The 24432-nt window shown below is 37.4% G+C and overlaps 1 protein-coding gene across 1 annotated transcript in view; it reads right to left on the bottom strand.

Moving 5' to 3' along the window:
- The window catches only part of MAN1A1 (mannosidase alpha class 1A member 1), a 107748-nt gene that overhangs the window by 66365 nt on the left and 16951 nt on the right, over positions 1 to 24432 (bottom strand). Inside the window, exon 3 of the mRNA XM_029962794.1 lies at positions 19951 to 20031. Coding sequence (XP_029818654.1) covers positions 19951 to 20031 — 81 coding nt within the window. The remainder of the gene's footprint in view (positions 1 to 19950; positions 20032 to 24432) is intronic.

Below are 24432 nucleotides of genomic sequence, written 5' to 3'. Positions count from 1 at the left end.
ATTGCTGTTGCTAATCAGGAAGAAAAGAAAACATAGGAAACGAGAAATATCTTAGAATTGTGTATGAGGCATGTCTAATTAAAAAAGAGCATAACATGGTACAGTATCATAAATTAAACAACAGTCAGAATTCTGCTTTAAAAAGTCCTCCATACGAAGGAAACTAGAAGTAAAAATTTAACACCAAAGCAAATAATACTATTTTTTAATTTTTTTTCAATTGACAAAGACATTTTCCGAACATTTCTAATTCTGTCAAATTAAGCATTTCTTATTTTTGTTTTTATATTTACAGATAGAAACTGACAAGCCACTAAGTAAGATTTATTGCTTTCTTTCCTGTACCCGACTGCCTTTCCCAGTAGGGTAAGGAATGAATATTTCAGTGCAAAAGCAGAAAACGAGAGCAGACAAATGAATAGGGACAGGCCGCTTTGCTGCTCTTCAGAACACTGAACAGAAATCCTTCCAGCATAACAAATGTTGATTTGGGTTCAAAGTGATCTGCTAACAAAATAACTCTCTCAGAAGAGCTTATTACAATACCTTCTTTACTGAAAGACAATTCAGCATTTTTGCTATATTTACATGTGTTTTACTTTTACAATGAAAGATTAGAAATGCTACAAAAATGGTGGTACTCCACCTGACATACTATAATACCTGAAATAGTGGAAGTTTAATTCTGCCACTATTTGCAATATCTAGTGATACCACACCTAAGTGCCATATTACTTGAAACCGTTTCCTATAGTACATTTTCAGTGTTTATGACACCTGGGTAAGTTACCCAGAAGCTGACATTAATTCAGCAGCAATTACTGCTTTCACAGTTACCATCACCTTGACATTAGCAGGTGGCTTTGAGTTTAATTTCATTCAGTCCTCACTCCTGGCTGAGCCAAGTTAGTTATGAATTTTCTGCACTAAAAGGTGAGACAGTTAATAACGTTTCTGGAAACAAGCACTGTAATGAGTCATGTCAGTGTGATAATAAGTATCAACAAAAGAAGCCAAATGGACTTCACTGAGGATTTTCAAAGCTGTAATCGTATTTTTGTACATTCAGATCCAGAAGTGCTGGGGGTGTGTTTTGAGCATTTTCCCCAGGAAACAGATTGTGTTCAAGACCACCTCACTAGCTCCGGGCCAGCCCTGCTCCTGCTGGACTTGAGCATGTGAATTGCCACACAAAGACATGAGCCCACCTCCAGCCCAGGACTGCACCCAACCTCAAATCTTCCTACCAGAACACAGACCAGGAGGACAGTGCATTAAAAACAAGTGGCTTCACTTGAGGCTGCACCTATAGTGGTCAAAGACCAGCCAGAACAATTAATACAAGGCCACACACTGATAGCAGTCAGCATCATGTTCTTCACCACTCTGGGCAGGCTTTTCAGTTTGCAAGCACCTTTGTCCATCTGCACGACTTTGCTCAAAGCTGATAAGCCTCCCCTCAGTCCCCAAGACCAGAGTGTCACTGATCGCTGAGACCTGGCTCTCCTGGAGTTGCACCAAGATAAAGCTCCAAAGATTGGCTGCATGTGGGGGCTTCTGCACTACACACCTTAAGGCACCCCTCTTTCTGTACTGGCCAAGCCAAGCCCACCCTTAGGGGCATTTCAGGCACAGTCAGACCCCCAGCAGCAAAGAGATGACTGTGCGCTGGAAATTTAAATTGGCATCAATTCTGTAAAAGCATCATGAGAAGAAACACAACGTGCTTTAGCTCCTTCGCAAAGGGGTTGCCACACCTTCACATGCAAATATTAACTGGAAAGAGCAGAATTTTATTTTATTAAGAATTAAAAAAGACACCCCCTTCCTGGAGATCAGTATGGTACAACTGGTCTTGTTCCTAGCCCACTGGAATATCAGCAGAGGAAGCACAAGTGAAGCTGTTACACAGCATGACACAGGGGTATCTTGGGGTTAGGAAACGTCAGTAATCCCAAGAAAATGAATAAATTAAAAAAATCTACTTAGTTTGGGAAATAATCTCCGATGTTCCCCTCATTAAAATTCTCAAAGTAGCTAGTTTTCATACAAATCTCCCCCTCGCACATTTAAACAGTATCACAGCTGAATAAAGCAGGAGGTATAACTCATTCAAAAATAATGACAATCTGCAGCCATTCTCACAATCCTGCCCAGCATCTGCCATCATACAGCGCTGGGTTGGAACGTGTTAAAAGACAAATGGTTTTCAGTGGAGACAGCATGGAAAATATAGATCCTGTGGTAAAAGAGGATCCCAATCTAAGGCTGAAACAATCACAGGGTGGCATTTATTATGAGATCTTCAGTGTGGGAATCCAAAGCTTATATGTGACACATCTGTGCCGGCAGCAGACATCGGAGCACCCAAGCCTTGCGAAAGCTCTCACCTCCCAGGATGATGGGGCGATTTAGGAAGGTGCACATAAGTTTCTAGCTTTTGAAAACAGTGACTGTAGAAGTAGGCAAATAAATTACTGAAGAGATTCAAGCAGCTTGTGGTATCTGTGAGCAACAGTTCTATTTCACCTGCAAACTGCTAGAACAGTACATGTCTTGTTCATAACTCAAGGAAGTAACAAAGATGGGTAAGCTTTTACATTTGTACTGCCCTTTCCAGAATAGTCCAGTATCCTGGTCACCAGACCATAGAAGAAAATCCACTTTAAAAAGATGCTTATTACGAAAAGTATATTAGATTAAAAAAATAAAATTTAAAAATACCTTCTTTTATTCAATTAGCCTTTTTTTATGATTTCACTGATGGCAAGAAAATTAGTTTTCTTTTCTAGCTGACTATTGTAGCAAAGAACTCACATAATACCATGAAGAGTATCCCCTCTTTAGAAAAGACTGTAGAGAACTTAATCAAATGGAAGTAACTGGATTAGTGAGAGATTTCCAGGTTTCATCCAAATGCACATAGCAACAAGCATAAACCCCCTCAAGTTATCAGCAGTAGCTAATGTGTGTAATTACTTTCAGTTGTTTTTTAACGAAAGAATTTCTAAGTAGATCTACTGTGTTTGAAAATCTTATTTTAGGAAGGCTAATAATAAATGGTACCAACTATCAGAAAGAACACCAGGCATAAACCAAAGAAATATTAATGTACAGTAACTTATCCATACCTGACTTGCAGACTTTAAAACTCAAATAAAGGAATGAATTTCTAAATAATTGCAGAACTAAAAAATCATAAAGGAAGAGTTTGTTCCTGTTATATTTAGTTACCTCACCTCGTGTTATTCATGTGCATTTAAGATTGCTTACACAGACAAACTCTGAGGACTATTTAACAGGAAGAACTTTTAGACCACAAGAGAAAAAGTAACTGCTAATTTATCTACTAATGTCAAGAAAGCATAATTTTTGTTACACCTTATGTATACTCGAACAACTACAATCTTAGCTACAACCCATTAGCAGCTGGAAAGCTCATGAACCAACCATTTAATAATATCTGTGCTGCGATAATTCAAGAAAAGGTGGTGATGAAATGTAGTAAACAAACTTTAATGATTGTCTGTAATAATAAAAGGGACATGTTACTTACAAAAGCCTTTGAGAATTCCTCAGCCCAAACTCAGGGCAGCTCTAATTTTTCAAGAGGTGCAATACATAAAATGTAACAAGCTGGATTTGCTGCTTATGTACAGATTACCTGCGTGCTGGTAACTGGCTCCTGAGGCACAAAATACAGGTAACAAGCCTAACACCTACAAAAACTATGCTCAAACCTTAAGACTCTGAAATACCACACCACCCCAAATACATAAATTATGAAACAGCTCAGCATCAGCAAATCAGTGTCAAAGATTTGGGATGCCAGTTTTGCATCCTATCAGCAATAGAAAGCCTGGAACATTGGGTCCAGTCAAATAAAGCTTGTTTTTTTCAGCAAGGTCAGATGGCAAGCTAACAGGCATTATAAATGTCAGCAGCCCATGATGGAGGACTAAGCCCACACCTAAGAGCTACTGGAAGTTTTAAATATCTGTTTTTACCCAATATCCACATAGTTGCATATTAACCCACTATATATGTATTAACACAATGGTATGTCCTGCTTTAAACAACAGGCAGCCCTGTAAGAGGCACCATACAACTATATGGTGTACTAAAGTATTAACAGACACCAGCACTAAAAAGCTCCTTCCCAAGACCCCTCTGTCCCCCAAAAAATAAACCCTTTCCAACCTATGGAAATCTGACATTGATATGCTTGGATGCTGGTGAGAGACACAGTCAGCCCAAGAAGCAACTCATAGACTAACACCAGGCAAGGATGTCAAGAGTACAAAATACATCACATATTTAGTCCTCAGGTCTTCTACAGTTCAGGAAGATGATACATGTATTTGAAAATTTATTGAATGTAAGTAAATATGGATGAAATTAAAAATATGGCACAAACAATGGAAACTCATTATACTGTGAAGCGATACAGAAAACATCTGGATGTCATCTCAGAGGTTTGAGGTTTTTTCTTGATTAAGGAAACAGCTGCCTTAGTAAAATTACTCATACCCAGCAGTAATGAAGAGTATCTTTTAGCACAATTCTTCTGTTAAGCCACAAACATCTGCTTCCTAATTTTCTTTTTATTTAATCTTGTGTACCCAGCCCAAGTGTTGTAACAACAAATTTAAATAGCCGCCTCATTTTATATCTTGCAAGCTATCAAAACTAAACAAAGAATACCACTTTGCATATGAAACTCTCCTTTCAAGCAGGTGACCATTGAGAAGTGATTTGCAACACCATCTGTGTGAAAGCAGGGGGTGGGGTTGAGGAGCCTAATAGACTTTGCATGGTGAATCAATAATTACATCCTTAATGTAGCATAAAGTGCTAACAGAAGATTCATTCCTAGCCTTGTAAATTCGGTTGTATATTTTAATTTCAATACCATTAAGTTACTTAGAGTGATGCTTTCACTCTAAACTACACTCCTAGACCATGGTGGCAGGCACAGAGAAGGCTAAAATCACTCTGTGTACATAAACAGAATTCTATTTGCTTTTTAATGGTAAGTCAACAGCAAATGGGGAGCTGTTTGTTTCAGCCAGTGTTACATGACCCTTGTAATGGCATTAATGGCAAGAGTTTTAAAAGATGGTTATCAAATATACAAGTATAACCATATGATCAGGATATCAAGGATGCCTACTTTAATTGCTCTTCCACTCGTATTTTTCTAACTTCATTTACTCACTTTAATATTTTACTCTAACCAGAACAATAGCTTAATGAAATGGCTCTCAGTAGTTTGAATCAAAAAAGTCCTTGGACAAAAGAGCCCAAGGCTCAGAATCTCCCATATTCTGTCATCTTCCTTCAACCGACCACTAGCAAATCTGATCAGCTCACCAAGCAAACGGAAAGAAAATAACTACTCTGCCTTTTTGTTCTGCTTCTCCTCTGAAGGGCGGTCTTCCTCAATCACTACCTAGTCTCAATCTGACATCACCACAGGTATTTTAAGTTAGTTTTTTGTATTACTCAGAGGCAGTCCTCAAATAGTTAAAATTTGTATTGACTGTGTCCTCAGACCAGGTAGTACAGAGCAGCAGTTCTCCAGCCAGCTCAGGGTTTGTTTTTTCTGGAATTACTCCTATTGTTGTACAGAAGTCATCCTGGGTCTGCAGTTGTAGGGCAGTGGCCCCAAGAAAGAAAAGCTTTCCTTTTCCTTGTTCTTTTCATGCAAAGTGCTCCAAATAGTCAAGGGGCTGTGTTTTCATGAAGCTGCCAGTGAAAGTTCACAGAATCAGAGGATGGTTGAGGCTGGAAGATACCCATGTGGAGGGAGCTCTGGAGGTCATCTGGTGCAACCCTCCTGCTCAACCCAGAGCCTGGAGCATGTACAGATAGATTTTGAATATCTCCATGGACAGACTGCACAATGTCTCTGGGTAATCACTGCAGTGCTCAGTCACCCTAATAGAAAAACATGTTTTCTGATATTCACAGCGAACCTCTTGTGTTTCAGTTTCTGCTGAAAGTCTTATACAAATGTTATACATGTATTGTGGCACAGCATTAGGACACTCAGGACAGTGTCACAGTCCTAAGTGACTTGTCCAAGTTATATCTTCAGTAGACACTGAAACAAGGTATTTATCAAGAGTCTTGTTTGATAAGGTTGTAGTGGCTTGATTTAGAATGAAGCAAGCAGTAAACTCATAATAATAACAACAACAATAAAAAAACAACTAATAACCAGTGAACTACATGCAATACAGGTTATGAAAGGATTAGCACAATAAACAAAATATGATGAGAATCCAGACCGACAAGTTTGAATACTGAAGTTTTGAAAACAAATCATGATGTTAGGCACAGAATTACCAAGTTCCAGGCTTCACACAGTCTTCATTAAACACAAAAAGCTTAAGGAGTTCATTTGCATTACTCTAATATCCTTTGCCAGAGACCCTCTGTTCCTCTTCACACACAGGCAACTCCAATGACCATTAATTTGATGTGTTCATAGATACAAGGAGAATAAATTAAGCACTACTCTTGTAGTGTTTCTTCTACTCTTTAAACATATATAAAATATAATGAGTATTCACTGCAAATTAATGTTATGCATTAAGGCTGTGCCATGTTTAAACAGTAAAGTGCTTCTTTCAATCCTTACGCTAGGCCTGAAGTCAACACATTTCCAAATGTGACTGTAGATACTGGAAACAAGTAAAATGATCACAAGTACAAAGACAGTGTCAACTGTCACTCTGTTAAATCTGCAGCATAGATTGCTTAGGAACAAGCCATTTGATCATAAAACTCTCTCACTGATCTTTCTCTACCACCAGCAGTTACAGACTACTTCTGTCTCACTTGTATAAATATATGGAAAAGAAATCAACTGTTCTACCTGTTACAGCCCTCATGTTTTAGTCGTTTCACAGGTTCAAGTAAATTTGTTTTGGTAAATTCCATTAAAAATAATGGGATTGAAAAGGTGCCATTTGAGTAAATTCAGCTTGGATTCGCAACCACGTAAACAGCTCAGCTTGACTCCACGACAGGTGAGTTTGGTAACACTAACAGTTGCATTAATGCATTTTTAAGCTGTTATTTTTCAGGAGGAGGAACAGGTTAAAATTTAGCATATTCTGCAGGCTCCTTTCTCCACGACATTTCTGACACACAATCTAGCTGACTTTTTATATAACTAATGTAACAAGAAAAAACTTCTACATAGCAGGAAAAAAGATGATGGTTTCTTAACTCAGTGTTTGCTTTCTTATTGTTGAGATTTCTCTGACAGACAATGGTCAGTGAATTGTCTGATGAATAATGGGCACATCCAAAATGAGCCTAAATAAAGCACTTGTGTATTTTCCTTAAATTAAATATAAGAACTGTGAACTCTTGTAGTTCTTTTTATGTAAGCCAAACAGGAGGCTTCAAGGGCAAAGAATGTTGATTTAAGAAGCTGCTTTTATGTTGTAAGTCAAATCATCAGGCAGACTAATTCAATTTCTTTCTGTTTACTGTAAGACTACTTCTCTTACTGGACAAGCCATAAAACTAAAGTGACTAAGATATAAAGAGGCAAGCAGACATTTCCAATTCTTAAGAATCAGAAACAAGTTCCTCTGACTGAGCAGCAGAGCTGCCAGCATGTCACATTTACGAGCAATTCAACTGCTTCTCTGAATTCCCTACAGTTAAAACTTTTTTTATAGCTAAACCTCAAAATCATTCCTGTAATTAAGTAGCAATAAGTTGTTCTCTGTAAAGATTAACATTATTTTTGAATACAGTACATATTTGGAGGTAATAATGGTTAGAAGTATTCATAAAGATTTCAAGCGTGCATATTAGCATGTGTAGGTATTATTACATTGCTTTCCATGCGCCCACTTGAAGCAAGAGGAAAGAAAAAAGGCATGACAGTCATGTAAGCTCTCTCCATTTTTAACAAAACCCATGACATGGCTCTAGTGTTTTATATTACTCTTTGACTGAACCCTTCACATTCCTAGAGAATACCTTGTAGGTTGCACTAAATTAATTTCATATTTGATGGTACGTAAATTAAAACATTAGATTACCTTAACTGTAATTTCAAGTTGGAACTAGATACAAAAATGTCTTCGAAGCATGATTTAGAAAAAGGGCATCTTAGCACCAGCTCTACTCGTTAATTCTATTACCAACTGTCATAGTCCATCAAGAAAAAAAATGGTTGAGCAAGTTCTTCTTGTTATCTCAGTAAGTCTTTACTTTTGACCTTGTGTCAGTTAATAAACATATTAACACAGAACCTTCAAGCAAATCAGAAAGGCCGATGGCATTTAACATCAGAGTAATTCTGCTCAGACATGCTGAGAACTACCACTGTAGTTTCCTGCAGCAGTGTGGCAATGTTGGCCTAGAGCATCTCAGCAGTTAGAGATCTTGCCTGAAATCATGAAGATTATTTTTTCTTCCCTCTCGAATATAAATGGAAATAAAAGCAACTCTGGAAAGAAAAGACTGAGCACAGACTGAATGATGTTTGTAAGAGATTCCCTAGAAGCAGCAAATGCTGATGAGAAAGTTTGAGCTATTCATTGGTTTTGCATGATAAAAGGAAAAAGATTGAAATTGTCTGTATACTATGAATAGTGTTTTTAAGAACAATTTGGGGAAAATAGCATCCTTTAAGAAACGGCATTGTGAGCTGCTGACTTTGTTCTGCAGCTGTTGGTTTGAAGAAAACAAAAAAGAATTTTCAAAGAAAAATGGAAGGAGTGAAGTTCATAGCATATCCTTTTCACATGATGATCTATTGGACTGTAAAATTATCTAGTCATGCTCGCAAAACTTAAGGACAATTTGCCCCCCAAGGGACAACACAACTTTAAAGCATTAACAAGACTGAACCAGCTTCCGAACCAACTAGTATGGTTATTTTGCTTAGCCTGCAAAAGCAGACGAATGCCTAAAGACTGAGAAAAAAAAACAAAGCAGACACATCTAGTTCTTCAGATTAACCAGTTACACAGCCTTTCTGATAGTTCAATGCATCTGAAGTATAAGAAACAATGGAACCGGCCCTGCCAGAAAGAAGACAGCTTTCTGTTAATTGAAGATTGACTCTACTCCAGTAACAGTGGTGCTGGAATGATCTTCCTTGTTTGCTTTAGAATTTTGTAACTTTATATAAAGTTGGGTTTTTTGGATGTTAAAATAAGCTCTTGAGCCTTCATGCAGCTGAATGACAAGAGTCCCCTTATACTGTACTGTCTTAATTAGCCACTATTTGAAGGAGTTCATCAGGGTTGAGTGGGTTAATGTAAGCAATTAAAGATGTTGAGTAAAGAAAATCAGAGCAGAACACAAAAAAAAAATCCAAGTTTTTCAGAATGTTTTATCACTTCCTGACCTCTCTTGTATCTTATGCTTTACTAGGAAATTAAAGAGTAAGATAGCAGACCAGATAACACCTCCAGGAATACAAAAGCTTGTATACATGTTGACAAAAGTCTTGCACTGTAAACAATGAGCTAAGAAACTGAATTTGCTGTTTAAGTACATCCTAAATTATTTTTCCTTGAGAAAACCAAGTAAGATTTGTATGAGGCACTGGCACTACATACCACTCCTCTTTTTCAGCTTTCAGATCTTCATGTTTATTCTCTTCTCAGTCTTTAGCTTAAGAAAAGTTTGCAGTTAGCACAATTCTATGCACTTAGCCCTGGGCAAAATGAGCCCTTATATTTACTGATTTGAGGAAAAAAAAGATTTGTCTTTCAAATACTTCATGACAGCTCTGTTTAGGGACAATCACCTGCCAAAACCACAAATTCCCCTTAGCATCCATCGTCTGGAATTGGCACAGGATTTTTCATGTGAACATCATGTCCAAATTCATTCTCAGTCATTCGCAGATAGGGTGCAAATACAAACTGTGTATGGCAGAGGGAAGCTTTTGGCACTAGAGAGACAGGAACTGCACTCATTTATCAACCACAACATTTATCAACATTATTCAACTGTTGCATTTTTGCAAACAAATGGCAAACAAATAGCATGTGGATTCCTGCAGTTACTGAAAGACATGGGAGAAAGCTCCCTTCTCATCTTACAAATCTTTCATATTTCTGTTGTCTGAAAATAGCAAACCTGCCAAAAAAACCCACTAGACAGGCCAATTAGCACTCGCCACAAATTGACCCCAAGAGTTCATGCTAACTTAAAGCCAGTGAACCTTGTAGGTCTCTGTTTCACATTTGATCTGTTTAGCAAGTGTGTTGCTAAGCGCAAAGGAGACTAAAAGAGTACCTGTTGCTTCTGCAGCAAAGATACTATTATCTGCATCTATTGCTGGAGACATGAAGGGCATGCAAGAACAGCAATGGTGTCTGCTTCTGATTTCAGGCACTCAATTTTCTCAATGATTTACAGTTAGCTTGACGCAGCCAAACTGGTATGTGGCACAAAGTGATGTTTTGTAATGAATTTCTAATCTGAGCCTTCAAAGAGCAAATTGGATAAGAAACTTTCCCAACTTCATCATAAATTTCTGTTTGCTTGATTTGTATTTAAAATACTAAGAATTAATTAATGCTTACATAATTTTTAATAGAAGTAATTTAAATTTTTCCAAAAAGATACAAAAGTAGAAAGATTCTTTGCTAGTCAGCTTTGAGAATCTGATGTAATGCCTTCAGATGCCTTCTGCCAACAGAATCAAAAACATGGTAATCTATTGGATGGTTTATGCTTTTATGTTCTCTAAGCTAATAAGAGTTATCACCTACTTAGCTCCCAACTTAATGAAAAATAACTATTTTTGTCTAGGGAGACAAAGCACAAAATGGACTCTTACATAAACTAGCAATACATTGTGAAATATTTAGATGAAGAAATGAAGAATTACTCCACACCCAGAGTGAAATAATATTTTCACATTTTTCTTTTGGAAAAATCAGTGTGATGATTCAATAACATCTTTTACTTATCACCTAATTGAACTTTTACACCATATCCACAGAGAGAATATACTTTCCCAAATATTTTACATAGCCTAGAATTTAAGCAGAATAAATTAATGCTGATCTATTCCCACTGTCAGCACTGACTGAGATATCTTTATGTTGTTTTCATTTGCAGAAAGAAGTAAAATTCTCAGCTGTGATATTATAGATAAGGATTATTCTTTAGATATGGATATTTGCAACAATCTAAACAGTACTTGCAAATGGCTCCACCAAACCCTGTATCTAACCATATGTTGTACATTTTCTATTAAGTCTGCAGAACAACTTCACCAACTTTTCAGGCACTGTGTTTTTACCCTGCTTTGACTCCTTATAATTGCAAATGCATTTGCTGGTACAAAGTGACAGAAGTGAACACTGAGATAAAAGAGAGAAATATCTTGGAAACAACTTCTCTGCAGATGCATGGTGACTCTGGACAGACTGTTAATAGTGTATCACTTCTTCTGTACAATATATTAACAGACATGCAAAGAATTCTTCTTTTGGGTCTATCTGGAGCTGCTGCTGCTCAAAAGGAAACCATACACACTGATATTTCTGATAGACAATCTCTCTCCAACTGTTCTGTAGAACCAGAATGAAGTGAAACTGCAGGAGCTTGTTGAGAGCCAAATCTTTAGAAGAAACAAACAGCTCCTTCTCAGCTGCTTGAATTGTACTCAGTAATACAGCCCATGAGGTTATGCCAAATAGAACAGCTGTTACAATCACAATCAGGTAATAATACTTAGCTCTCATTATCATCCATTCTCCTTTCTAGCAATTTACCATCAGATTACAGTAGTCTCGAGGTAAGCAGGGATTTTAGTTAAAATTAATGTAATGAGCAACTAACTTTTTGGTTATTTCTAAAGTCAACATGTCAAGTTGTTTGCCATGGGACAAAACAGATTTTTTTGTTGTTGTTTTGAGAAAACTTCCCAAACAAACTCCTTTCAGTTATGCGAAAGGGAAACCATTAAAAGTGATGAACATGGTTACGTACAGGTTGAAGTTCTAAACTCATGTTTCTCAGACCAAAATCAGGGCTCTGACTCCTGGTTTCATAGAGGCTTAGTTATGGTAGCTGCAGCAAGCTATCACCATGGCTTCTCAGTCCCCTGCTGTGGATATTCACACTGATGGCAGAGAACTGAAAGCAAAACACACCCACTGCTGGACTCCAGCAGACAGCAATTCATGGAATTAATGTAAATTGCCACTATTCTCACTCAGAGTTGCCTGAGGGCCTTTATTCTGAAGCACAAAAAATGTTGGTGATGACAGCTAATTGTGTGCCTGACGGTGGTGCCTTACTGTGGTACAGGTGGCAGAGTCTCCACAAGGCTTCAGGTACTTAGACCTGAGAAAGTTCAGTGTCATTGTATGTATATGTGGTATCAGTAACTCCAAAGCAGAGTCGGAAGAGAAGGAAAAACAAGAAGCAACATTTTAATTAAGTGCAAGACTGGAAATCCACATCTCTGTTACCCATACCTTCAAATTTTTCTCAGAGTTATGTGCGGGGCCAGCTTGAGCAGCAGAGTTGCACAGAGCAGCTGAGCAAGTAGCACTGGGAGAAAGGGGACAGAAATATTAGGAATGAGAAAGCTTTTAGAGTAAAGGGAACCTATTTAAGAGAGATGGGTTTCATCAACAGCGACAGCATAATTGCACCACAGGAACTTAAGAGACAGAAATAGAAGACTGAAGGGCAATCTGCTTGCAACAGCAAAGAACAGTCTACATAAAAGAAAATCTTAGGAGTCGAGGTTATCTCCAGAATGTGAATCCAGAGGGAATGTGATGCAGCTAGCACAGAAAGTGAACAGCCTTAGATTTATTAAAGGTGGTGAAGAGACTGAAATACTAATGGAGATTACAGACTGTGATAGTGGGAAACAGAGGAGATTTTAAATCCTTCTCTGTCCCTGAGTAGGCTGTTAAGTGTTACATTAGAGCTGATATAAACCTTGCTTTTATACACTGTCATGACAGCTTCTTGCAGAAACTCAGAGTCCATAAGAGAAAAAGTAGCTCTTAACTTAGTTTGACATATTACTATCTAACAGGGGCCACACACTCCAATTCAACATGCTGTTATAAACAAAAGGTTCACTTTGCTAATGTTTAAGTTTGGAAAGAGAATCAAGACAACCAGCTGCAATGAACTTAGAAAGAAACAGGCAAATGCATAAAATTCTTGGAGATGACTTGGAGAATAAAATATGAGGTTCAGAGTCCAAAATTCTCAAATCAAAAGGCTCAGATGACTTCTACCTTCTTTTGGTATGACTGTAAAGAAGTTAATTAAAAGTAAAAGTATATTGAGTCCAGCTAAGAAGTACAGAAACTTATAATGCTTGACAAGTTAAATGAAAACTCTCAAGTCAGGCTAAAAGTAATTTTTCAAGAACAAGTGTTTAAAGTTAAAAAAAAAAAGAGAAACAGGAGGCTTTACTAGAGAGCCAGAAGAAACAATAAGAGATCTGTGTAAAAGAGCACAGTGCATGAAACAAAGCCATTGAAGAAAAGATAAATTTGCCCCAGTGTTCTGTCTGGAAGAGCATAGGCAGGTTTCCATGCAAGCAGGTTCTTAAAAGAACAAGCCTAATGTACTGTTGCAATATTGAGGCTGAACTAGTGACTTCTTGAGGTCACTTCCAAGTTGAATGGCTCCAGGATTCAATCATAAATCTATAAAAATGAAACAAATCTTAAAGATCATTTCAGAGCTCTAAAGGAACTAAACCATGACACCACTGAAATACTGATGTATTGCTTAAAATGGGCAGCAGATGGATGGTAGGTGGGAAACAGGACCCAAATCTGAAAACAGAGCTGCAGAAAACTACAGGCAATTTCAGTTTTCTAGTTTGTACCACAAAGGGAACTCTACTGCCAGTCTGTGAAAACAATTAAGGAGGAATCAAGTGGCATTCACACAGAAGTGATCAAGCTGATACAGTATGCCTGCAGTTTCAAACAGCATTAGAAATCAAGCTTCCAAGGCATAAAAGGAAAAGGCCTCTTGTTAATTAGTGTCAAATTAAGTGAGAGGAAGCAGGAGATAAAACATGTGGTCAATTCTCACACTGGTGAGCTAAGATCCCCAAGGCACATACACTGGGAACTTACATTCTGATTTGCACTAATAGGCCAATACCTTTGTAAAGGTGACAAATTTCATTTTCCTAACATTCAAGACTGCTAAATGATGGATTATATATTCTTTTGCATTTATGGAATTTAAATATTCGCTCTGAAGAGACACCTCTACAAGAGAGGGAGAGACAGATAAAATAGCTACAGCTAAATTCTGGAGAATGTCTTAGCACTATATGAAGTCAGCAATCTTCTGTGGTCAGCCTGGCAGAGGCAGCTCTAGATCAATAGCATCTGCATCATTATTTCATGCCTGCTCCTCATTAGTAAGACAGCTCTACAATCACTGAGGGATGGTGGTTTTAAGTGAACAATGACTAGGTCTGAAGTCAGACAGGAGGCCAAGATCATCAAGTGAGGTTGAATAGTGGCACTGTAATTCTGATTCTAAATGCAGATATAAACTAATTAGGTGATATGTCATCACTTTTTTTTTTTTTAACCTCTAATTAACAGCTGGTAAAGAGCAATAGATGAAACTCTCATTGAGAAGAACAGATTGGTTTTTTGGTTGGTTGTTTTTTTAAGTCTGGGGGGTTTTTGGTTTGTTTTTGTTGTTGCTTTTTTGTTTTGGTTTGGTTTTTTAATTATTATTCCTTCATCCTAATCAGGATAAATTCACGTTCCTTCAAACAGGTTGGACTGCCAGAGTAAAAAAAACCCTCAAAATCTGTCACATTTCTGCTTCATGCCCTGAAGAAGAATGGCAATATAAGCATATTATGAAGGAAGAACAGCTGCTGAATGCAAAATATTTTGATTCTGGGACAAAAAAAAAAAAAGTTACTTATCCCACTCAAAAACCAGAAAAGCTTCAAAGGAATCTGCAAACTTACCAGCTGGATCTGAAACTCATGTGTTCCTTATTCACTTCAGAGCATTTTGGATTTACTTTTTTGCTATTCAGACAAACAGCACATTAGAAACTCCTTCTATTTCTGGCTGTGCAATGTATTCTCTGATTGTGGAACCAACCTTCAAGTAAAACAGTTTCCTTATTACACAGCTTTAGCAGTGCCTTTAAGAACCAGCTATGAGTAAATCAGAAGAGCTAGAGAATATTCAAGGCTGATCGGACTAAGAGCAGCACCATACATTTACCATGACTTTCAGCACCAGTATCACAGTTTTATTCCCAACAGTGAAAATTACAGTGCTCACAAGTAATGTTTGCCATCTCCATGAATTCCAAGAAAGACCTTAGTTGCTGTTAGAGGATACAATGTTGTCGTCCTCCAAAAGTTAACAAATTATCTCCTTATATGACTACACGTGGAAATATGTGAATATCTGCATCTGCAGAACAGGTGATCTTGTTGCATGCAATACTCCTGACCCTTGGTATACCAGAATTTTACATCAGACTAGCAAAGTACAGCAAAGCAGTTGCAAAACTTTCTTCCTTACTAGACATCTTATTTTCCAGCACCAAAACAAAAAGTGGCTTAAAATTACTTAGTAATGAATTCAGGTTTAATTTAAAGAAAATGATCAAGAAATTTGCAAAAAAAAAAAAAATCTGTCCCATTCTGATGGGTTACATTTACCATATTACAGGCTCCTACCAACACTTTCATGTATGCCAATACTAGCAGTGCTTTAAAAGAGTTAGTTTTATTTTTAATAATACTTACAGTCACTGACTCATGAAAAAATACCAGGGAAGCATTCACATGCAATATTACTATAAGGGAGTTAAAAAAACTGAAACAAACTAAAAAAACAACCAACGAAAAAAGAGCAGTACTGAAACAGTTACATTAAATAAAGTTTTTTGCTATTTGTAGCTGTTTTACAAATGAAGTTTGATATTTGACTGGAAATCTGTCTAGCTTGGATTTAGACAGTAATCAAATTTTTTTAAAAAATTAAAGCATATGATATTTCTAGCACTTTTAGGTATTTCATATTAATTCAAATAAGGCGGAAGCTGTAGGAAGTTTAATAGAATGCATCTCATAGCTCCATTTGCAAGCGAGCAGTACACATAGTTATCAAATGGCAAAGTATTCAATCTGTTCATTTTTAGAATGATTCACATTGGTGCCTTTATCTAAATGAACTATTATATGAGCAGGATGTCTTAGGAACTACTCAATATGATATGATATTCTTTAATCATGATTTGTTAGACTTACAAATGATTATGGAACATACAATGTGTTGCAGCTTTGGATCATTACCCATGGAAATGTAATTCAGAAGTACAAACAATAATTATTTCTGTCACTCCTTTTACTGAAACATAGCTTTCTTTTATTAGGATATTGATAAGTGAGCACAGAAAATGTAAGATTTTTTAATAGTTAATCTGATAAAGAATTAATTGAGCTTTTAACTGAGAAAGCTTAATCCTCCAAAGAGCGTACATGCAGATTATGCCACCTCCTTAGGAACACCCACTAATATAATGGACTAACAGATTATTAAATATATATTTTCTATGGTAGCAGCCAGTCTCTGGGGCCCTCAGGCCTTTCCACACCTCTCACAGCACTAGTGAAGGAAGACCCACATAGCATGGAAAACCTCATCTTGCTGCATCCTATTCTTTCCATAGGCAGTGGCTGGCTATTGCTTCAGTGTCTTGGGTTTAGGAGACAAATCATGAAATTTCCCCAAATCTAATAAAGGCAGCATGTGCTGAGTCGCACTCTCTAAGCCACCAGGACAACTGTTTAAGAACATCATTCTGTCTCAGACAGCAGATGCCTACCAAAGAGTATGAGAACCAGTGACAAGCATGGGCAGTGCCTTTCCTGGCCTGCAAGAGCTCAGCACCCTCCTTAATCATGCACCTCTTTTTTGTGTTTAAGAGCCCATTTTAATTTCATTAATGAGTCTGTCATTTTTAGAATGGGCATTAGCATCCATTATCAACAACATTCCACTGCAAAGAGTTCCACTTAATTATCCACTCTGAGAAACACTTTTTTTTGCTTCAGATGTCTCCTCATTTCATTTGTACAAGAGTTTTACTGGAACATGGGTGTTGCTATCAATCTAGTCCAAGAGGTGGTGGTAAAGCTGCCTCTCTAAGGATGAAGGAATGGTTGAGAAGAAATGACTAGGTGTTACTTAGAAGAAACTATAAGCACTGATTGAAAGTAAGACTGCACATTAACAGACACAAGATACAAACCATCAACATACATGCGAAATCACCAGCACCAATGATAAATGGTTCAGGCATTTCTTGGCAGACAACTGTTGCTTGACGTAAAGGCTCACATGCATTCATCTACCAGCTTGTCATCTGCCAAGAAATATTCTCTGCTTCTGTCAGAACTGGTTAATTAAAGTGTAGAAATAGGTTATACTGGAAAAGTTCACTCCTGTTTACCAAATAGATCTGCAGTGAAAGATACAACTATTTAATCCAAGAAGAGCTTTCAACTGGAGATATGCTTAGATATGTTTATTTTTGTGCTGAGTTACTATAGGAGGATGACTGATTTTCTTCAAGAGTCAGAGATGAAACATAAGTAAAACAATATTTAGAAAGAATCAAAAAGCCATCTCCCAAGCACCTCTCAGTTTTTTTCATTACTGTTAAGTGTTTAAGTGCAATTTTTCCCCCCAAAATTACAAACCAGTTAAAATACTAAAAGGTGTTTATTTTAAGACATTTATGTCCTTTCAATACCAGCTACACTCAGGATAGGACCATGGAAAACAAATAGTTAAGTCTTCTTCACACATAAAAATGTCAGAGGAACATTATTTCCTTTTAACTGCTTTATCAGGTACATGACCCAATTGTACCTGCTAAGGCAGATTGAACGTAATGAGAAATTTTAACAAAATCCAACTTGTACACCATCGAATTTAAGTTAATTTAAAGTGACAGGTTCAAAACAGAACTCTATCAAGTATTTGGGAAATTTACATATGAAAAAATTGTCTTTTTTAGGGTTTTGTGGAGTTTCCACCAGTAATTACTTTGGATTTAAAGAAATCCAATGATAAATTCAACTTACAGTTAAAGAGTATTAACTTGTGTAATCCTGCAATAAAATACTACTATAATACAGAGACGGAAATATGAATTTAAACTAGTAAGATTAAAGACTTTTCAAGTGCCAAGCTGTAGTGGGTTTCTGTGTCTGGGTTTTGGTAGCGGGGGGGCTACAGGGGTGGCTTCTGTTAGAAGCTGCTAGAAGCTTCCCCTGTCCCCTGGAGTCAATGCCAGCCAGCTTCAGGATGGGCTTCCTGCCACTGGCCAAGGCTGAGCCAATCAGGGATGACAGTAATGCCTCTGTGATAACATATTTAAGAACAGAAGGTTGTTGTGCAGAAAGAATTCCATCCAGGGAAGAGTGGAGTGAGAACATGGGAACAACAATGCAGACACCAAGGTCAGTGCAGAAGGAGGGGAAGGAGGATCTCCAGGTGCTGGAGCTGAGGTTCCCCTGCAGCCCGTGGTGCAGACCATGGTGGAGCAGCTGTGCCCCTGCAGCCCATGGAGGACCATCGGGGTGCAGAGACCCACCTGCAGCCCATGGAGGGGCCCATGCTGGAGCAGGTGGATATCTGAAGGAGGCTGTGACCCCGTGGGAGGCTCATGATGGAGCAGGGTCCTGCCAGAGACCTGCAGCCCATGGAGAGGGAAGCCCATGCTGGAGCAGGTTTTTCCCAGGTAGGACTTGTGGCCCCTGTGGGGGACCTACACCAGTACAGCTCATTCGTGAAGCACTGCACCCCACGGGACAGTAGTTTGGGAAGAACTGCTGCCCCAGAGATGGACTCATGCTGGAGAGGACCATCAAGGTCTGTCTCTCGTGAGAGGGACCCCATGGGAGCAGGGCAGAAACAACAACTGACCGCAACCCACATTCCCCATCTCCCTGCACCGCTGGGGGGGAGGAGGGAGAACATGGAAGGAGGGGTGAGGGGAAGGTGTTTTTAAGACTGTTTTATTTCTCACTCTTTGGCTCTTATCCTGTTAGTAATAAATTTAAGTACTATCCCCACTTTGAGTCTGTTTTGTCTGTGAAGGTAATCAGTAACTGACCTCTCCTAGCTCTCATCTCAACTCATGAATTCTTAGCTGTTTTTGTTTTTTTTCCTCTTTCTCCTCTGTCCAGTTGCAGAGGGAGAGTGAGAGAGTGGCTGTAGTGGGTACCTGGTATCTGGCCAGGGTCAACCCACTATACAAGCTAAAAATTTAAAATATCATAGTACCTGTGACTTAATATAGTATCTTTGACCCGTGAGTCTTTTGGCCTTCTCCAAAAATACTACAGAATTGCATTTAGACAAAGCTCTTAGCTAAAATTGCATCTTCATTCTCTCCAGAACCCACGAAAGGCAATAGAGATCAATGAGTCATTAACGCTTTAAAGACATTCACATGTATAGGCTTACCAGTTTTCATGTTTTGGATGGTTTGATGTCTTTTCCACCTGAGTTGAAGCTTAATTTTCAGGAAGGCCAACAGAAGTAGAGTTTATAGGAATTCAAGGATATACTTGAAACCCATTTGCGAAGCAGGAAGCTGATGTACCAAATCTACCGCTATCACAGCATAGGAACTCCATAATTACACACTATAGCACAAAGCCCAGTAAGAATGCACTGGTATGGTTCCAACACAGGAAAAGGACCTGAGTATCATTTAACACTCAAATGAAATAATAGCATTAGGACTTACAGAAAGCAAAAGTAATAGAAGAAAACCCAATGGACTGGTTTTCAAAGTTTTAAATGCATTTGATTTGGATATATAAAATTATTAAATTAAAAGTTTACAACTTATCCAGATGATTATACATCAGATAACCCATGTGAAATATCTTACCTCATCTCCTGAAAGATAGTAAGCTGAAAGTAGTCCACCGACGAAACGAATGTTCACTTCAAACACAGAAATTTCAGCATTCTGTTGAAATAAACAAACATTTATTTCTATACAGGTTTGTTTGTTTGGGTTTGTTGGGTTTTTTTCTTTTTAAATATACATACATTCAGATATTAAGCCACAACAACTGTGCATAGCAAAACACAGAAGATAAAGGGAAGGTTAGATACTAGAAAAAAGTTCTTCACCCAGAGGGTGGTTGGGTGCTGGAATAGGCTCCCCAGGGAGCATCAAGTCTGATAGAGTTCAAGAAATGTTTAGATAATACTCTCAGGCACATGGTGTGACTCCTGGAGATGGGCTTGTGCAGGGCTAAGAGTTGGACTTGATGATCCTTGTGGGTCCCTTCCAACTCAGTATATTCTTGATTCTGTGAAGCATTTTACAGCATTTTCTTCTCTTCCTCATGTTAACAAAATAGCCTCTCCATTTTCCCCATACTGTTTAACTTTCCATCTCTTCCATTCGGACAAAAGGCTTTCTCTAAATCTACATATCTAAATACTTCCTTGCAGATGATTCATCACTTGCCCAAAAAGTGCCATCAGATCATGTGTCCCACACTACCTCACCTCACAAGATCTCTTCTCAGACACTGTATGAGAAGCTCTTGATCAGAATGTCATATCAAGGGTTTTTCTACTTCATTCTAAATGCAGGTTATTGTAAAAAAGGAGGTAACATTAGAATGAGTTAATTACATGATCATGATAAAAATGCAATCATTACGTGTATTCACAAGGAAGCAGATGATCTTTATTACAGTTACGGCCCTTCCCATGCTGGCCTGGTCTCTACCAATGACAGAGACTAGGTCTGTGGTAATGAGCAGTATATAGCCATTATCTGTCTCAAAACTCAAAGCACATTCTTCCTTGTCTTTTAATATTCAAACATAAATGAAAAATTTGAGTCTCATGATCACTACATGCTCTTGTTTTTCACCAAGTCTCTCCAGTTTTACCCTAACACGTGACATTCAATACACTCGAGGGATTCAGTTGAAAAGGTGATCTAGAAAAGTTGCTTAATTTTAGCTTTTGTCTGTAATATGACTTTTAACATTTTTGTATTTCTGTAGAAAAATGGTACCCAGCAGTCAATCTTCTAAAATTTTTTTGGCATGTAAATAAGGTGTTTGACTTTCATTTGTTTTGAGTTGCTGTTGTTTCTATTCTTTTCCATTTTCTATTTGCTGACATACACTATAGCTATATTTAATATAAATCAATGCATGGTAGAGCTGCTTGATTTTCCTCTGAAGGGCTTACAGGCTTTTTTCATTCAGCTAGATCTTGTGCTTTTCCAGTTTAAACATTCAGATGTCACTCTAAGTAGGAGGGAAGACTGTTGCCCCCAGTTTTCTACGGATTTTCAATTGTAGTAAACTGCCTTTGCAGAAAAGAAGGAAAAAAATCCCAGCACTAGGCTACTTACTAGAAATATTACCTCATGCTTTTCAGTTTGCAAGGTGCTCTGATTAAGAAAAGGTATCTAGACACATTGCAGAGTTGTTCAGTGTTTTATAACTTGTAAAGGTACAGACTTCAAAATACACTCACAGAATTGCTACAATACTAGCCAGTTTACAGTCAGGCACTTACCTTTTTTTTCCTCTAAAATCTGTTCTGCACTTCTCCCTCTAAAAACTGAGGATATCATTTCATTCACAGAATTACTCTGATTGATATATAATTCATATAGTATATATGTGTGTGTCTGTACAGTTTTTTAATACACATGAGGTGCAATTCAAAGGGGCAGACAAAGTAAAGCCATTCCATACATCTACCTATTGAAAACTCAGACTGGCATCATGTGTTAAAATTGCAAAACTGAAAAAGTTATCTTGCTGTCTTGCAGTGCTAAGAACATAACATTTTTTCAAGTTTATTTTAATTGTACTGAAACTCTGTAGTTTCTCCTCTGTCACTGCTCTTCCAATACAGATCTACTCTTATTCTTTCTGGGAAAAAAGTACAAAGGAAAAAAGCAGCTTAATTTCTGTTTCCAACATTTCTGTTTTTTCAAAATCTGTTATTTCTGCTTCCAAGTGCTCAGTCATTGTCTCACTGAATTCAGCAAGAAGGCAAATGAAATAACTGCAAACAAGTATTTGCTTCAACTTTACCATTTCTGTGCATGCCTTTTTATTATACTGTAATACATGTTAAACCTGGGAAGATAGATATAAAAACATTTAAATCCTCTAGAAATCTGAACTAACTAGACAATACATCTGTATACCTCCTAAGCAGGCTACCTGTGTAAGAACTCTACATTATATATACATAAAATATAGAAGTCTGCCTTAACTAAATCCAACACCTGAAACAACTAGTAAAGAATTGGTCTGACCTAAGAAAGGCTGATCTGACCTGATCTAATTGAAGAAAGGGTAATTCAATGAGTGACAGGGGCCATTTCTCTTCCCTGGAGTTTGAGCTAGCTGAAACTCCTATGAAGAATATTTTATATGAGAACCTTCTTCAGAACTTCAGGTTCTTTACATTTCAATCCTAAGTCTCAGCATATGTCAAGAACTTTTATTTGATGGGAAAGTTGAAGCTGTAAAGAGGTAGGTATTAGATGAGGAAATGAGTTAATCAGATATCCCAGACACTTGTATTTCCTTTGAGGACTGAATTAAATTACTTTTTGATTTTCAATTGCCTGAAGTAAATTGAGTGATGTATGACCTGAATATTTTGTCTCCAGAACCTTACATTTTGCCCTTCTGGATTTAATATGACCATTTAATTCACAAAGCCAGGGTTATCTTTCAAGGAAGGCAAAGGCCCTTTAAAAAAAGCTCAGTATGTATGCACCAATCTTTTTCTAGAAATCAGTTACAGACAAAAAGACGACTTGGAAGTTATGTGAATAAAGGTTTTACTGTTGAGCCACAAAGATTAATTGCATTGTAATCCTGAACGTTTGTTGAAGGAGTGATCTTTCAGGACATTTCTTGAAGGTAACCACTGTTTTAATGTTATCAAATTTCCAATATGTCAGTTGAACACACCTCTAACCCTTTGTTCAAAATCCTTGTTTCTCACTAAAGTTTTTATACAAGTCACCGAAGCAAATGCAATTAATGAAATGGGCAAACATTTTATTAATGGTAAATTTGAAAGCTGTATGCTTAATAACTATGTATTATAGTTATTCTTAAACTCATTACACCAGGTTAGTATATTCTTAGCACAGAATTCACAGCAATTTTCAAAACAAAGTTTTATAATTTCATATCAAAGATACATTCATGAAAAGCTCATGTGAAGAAGCAGTCTGTTAAGAAAAGTGTACTTCTCCTAAAAGTAACAAATTTCTCCTACACCAACTTTATCCTTCTTTCTGGTTTGATTTTTAAAATTTTTTGTATGACACATTGAAGATGCAACACCCTGATCATTACCCTCTTTTCATATTTTTAATCATCCACATACAGTTTGAACAAAGTCCATATAATTCTACTCAGCAGTCCTAAGTAAGCAATACTATTTTTTATTTTGCTCTCAGATCCAGCTGTACATAAATACCTTATGATCCATTTAACAGTGCCAAAATATAACAGAAAAAACTTTGATCTGAATTTCCCAAAATTTCTACTTCATCACCTGGAGAGGTAAGAATGATTTTATTTTTTCTTTCAAATTTAGCCTTCTCTTTCAAACCATCATTGTATCATTACGTAGCAGGTCTGAGAAGTGGTTGAAATGTTTCCATTATATCTAATGGAAATTCTGTAAGGAGAGGTGATTGGGCATGCTTATTTCAACATGACTATAATGTTCCTTTTTTAAGATCCTAAGTTTATAAGATAGTGTTGACCAACTGGACAGATACCATTTCTAGTTTTATGGTCCTTTCATTAGTACTCCAGTTAGACTGCATGGCCATGTGCTGTGTATGAGAATATCTGAAATACCTTTGTGAGTACACAACTGTGCTAACATCTTATTGTTCCTATGAAATATCAGCTTGCTCTGCTATTTGGAGGTCTACATTTTGTCCTGACAAGGGGAAATGCTAAAATAGGGGCGGGGGAGAGGGGTGGTGTTTAAGCAAAGGAACTGTAGTTCCAGAAACACTCAGGAAGCTGCAGAATGTTACAGATTTAACTAGTAAACCTATTAAACTAATTTCTTTTAAAGAAAGGAAGGGTGACAATACCTTAGGAAATCCCATCTTCAAAAAGCAACAAATATAACCAAATGGGGTGAGGTGCAGGGGAGAAATAAAGTACCAAGAACATTGGCTAACTTGTGCTACTCTTGCATTTCTATTTTATTTGCAAACCTATGACATGGCCAATCTGATCTTAGCTGCATCTCACCACTTGATTTCTCCTACCCTTCTGTAAACTGGAGGATTAAGTCTACAACTGATAAACTACTGAAGCTTCAATCAGCTGTGATT

The sequence above is a fragment of the Manacus vitellinus genome, unplaced genomic scaffold (assembly GCF_001715985.3).
Source record: "Manacus vitellinus isolate BGI_N305 unplaced genomic scaffold, ASM171598v3 scaffold_4_pilon, whole genome shotgun sequence".
Classification (NCBI taxonomy): domain Eukaryota; kingdom Metazoa; phylum Chordata; class Aves; order Passeriformes; family Pipridae; genus Manacus; species Manacus vitellinus.
Note: the sequence above shows the minus strand (reverse complement) of the source record. Positions and strands in the feature narration are given on the sequence as shown.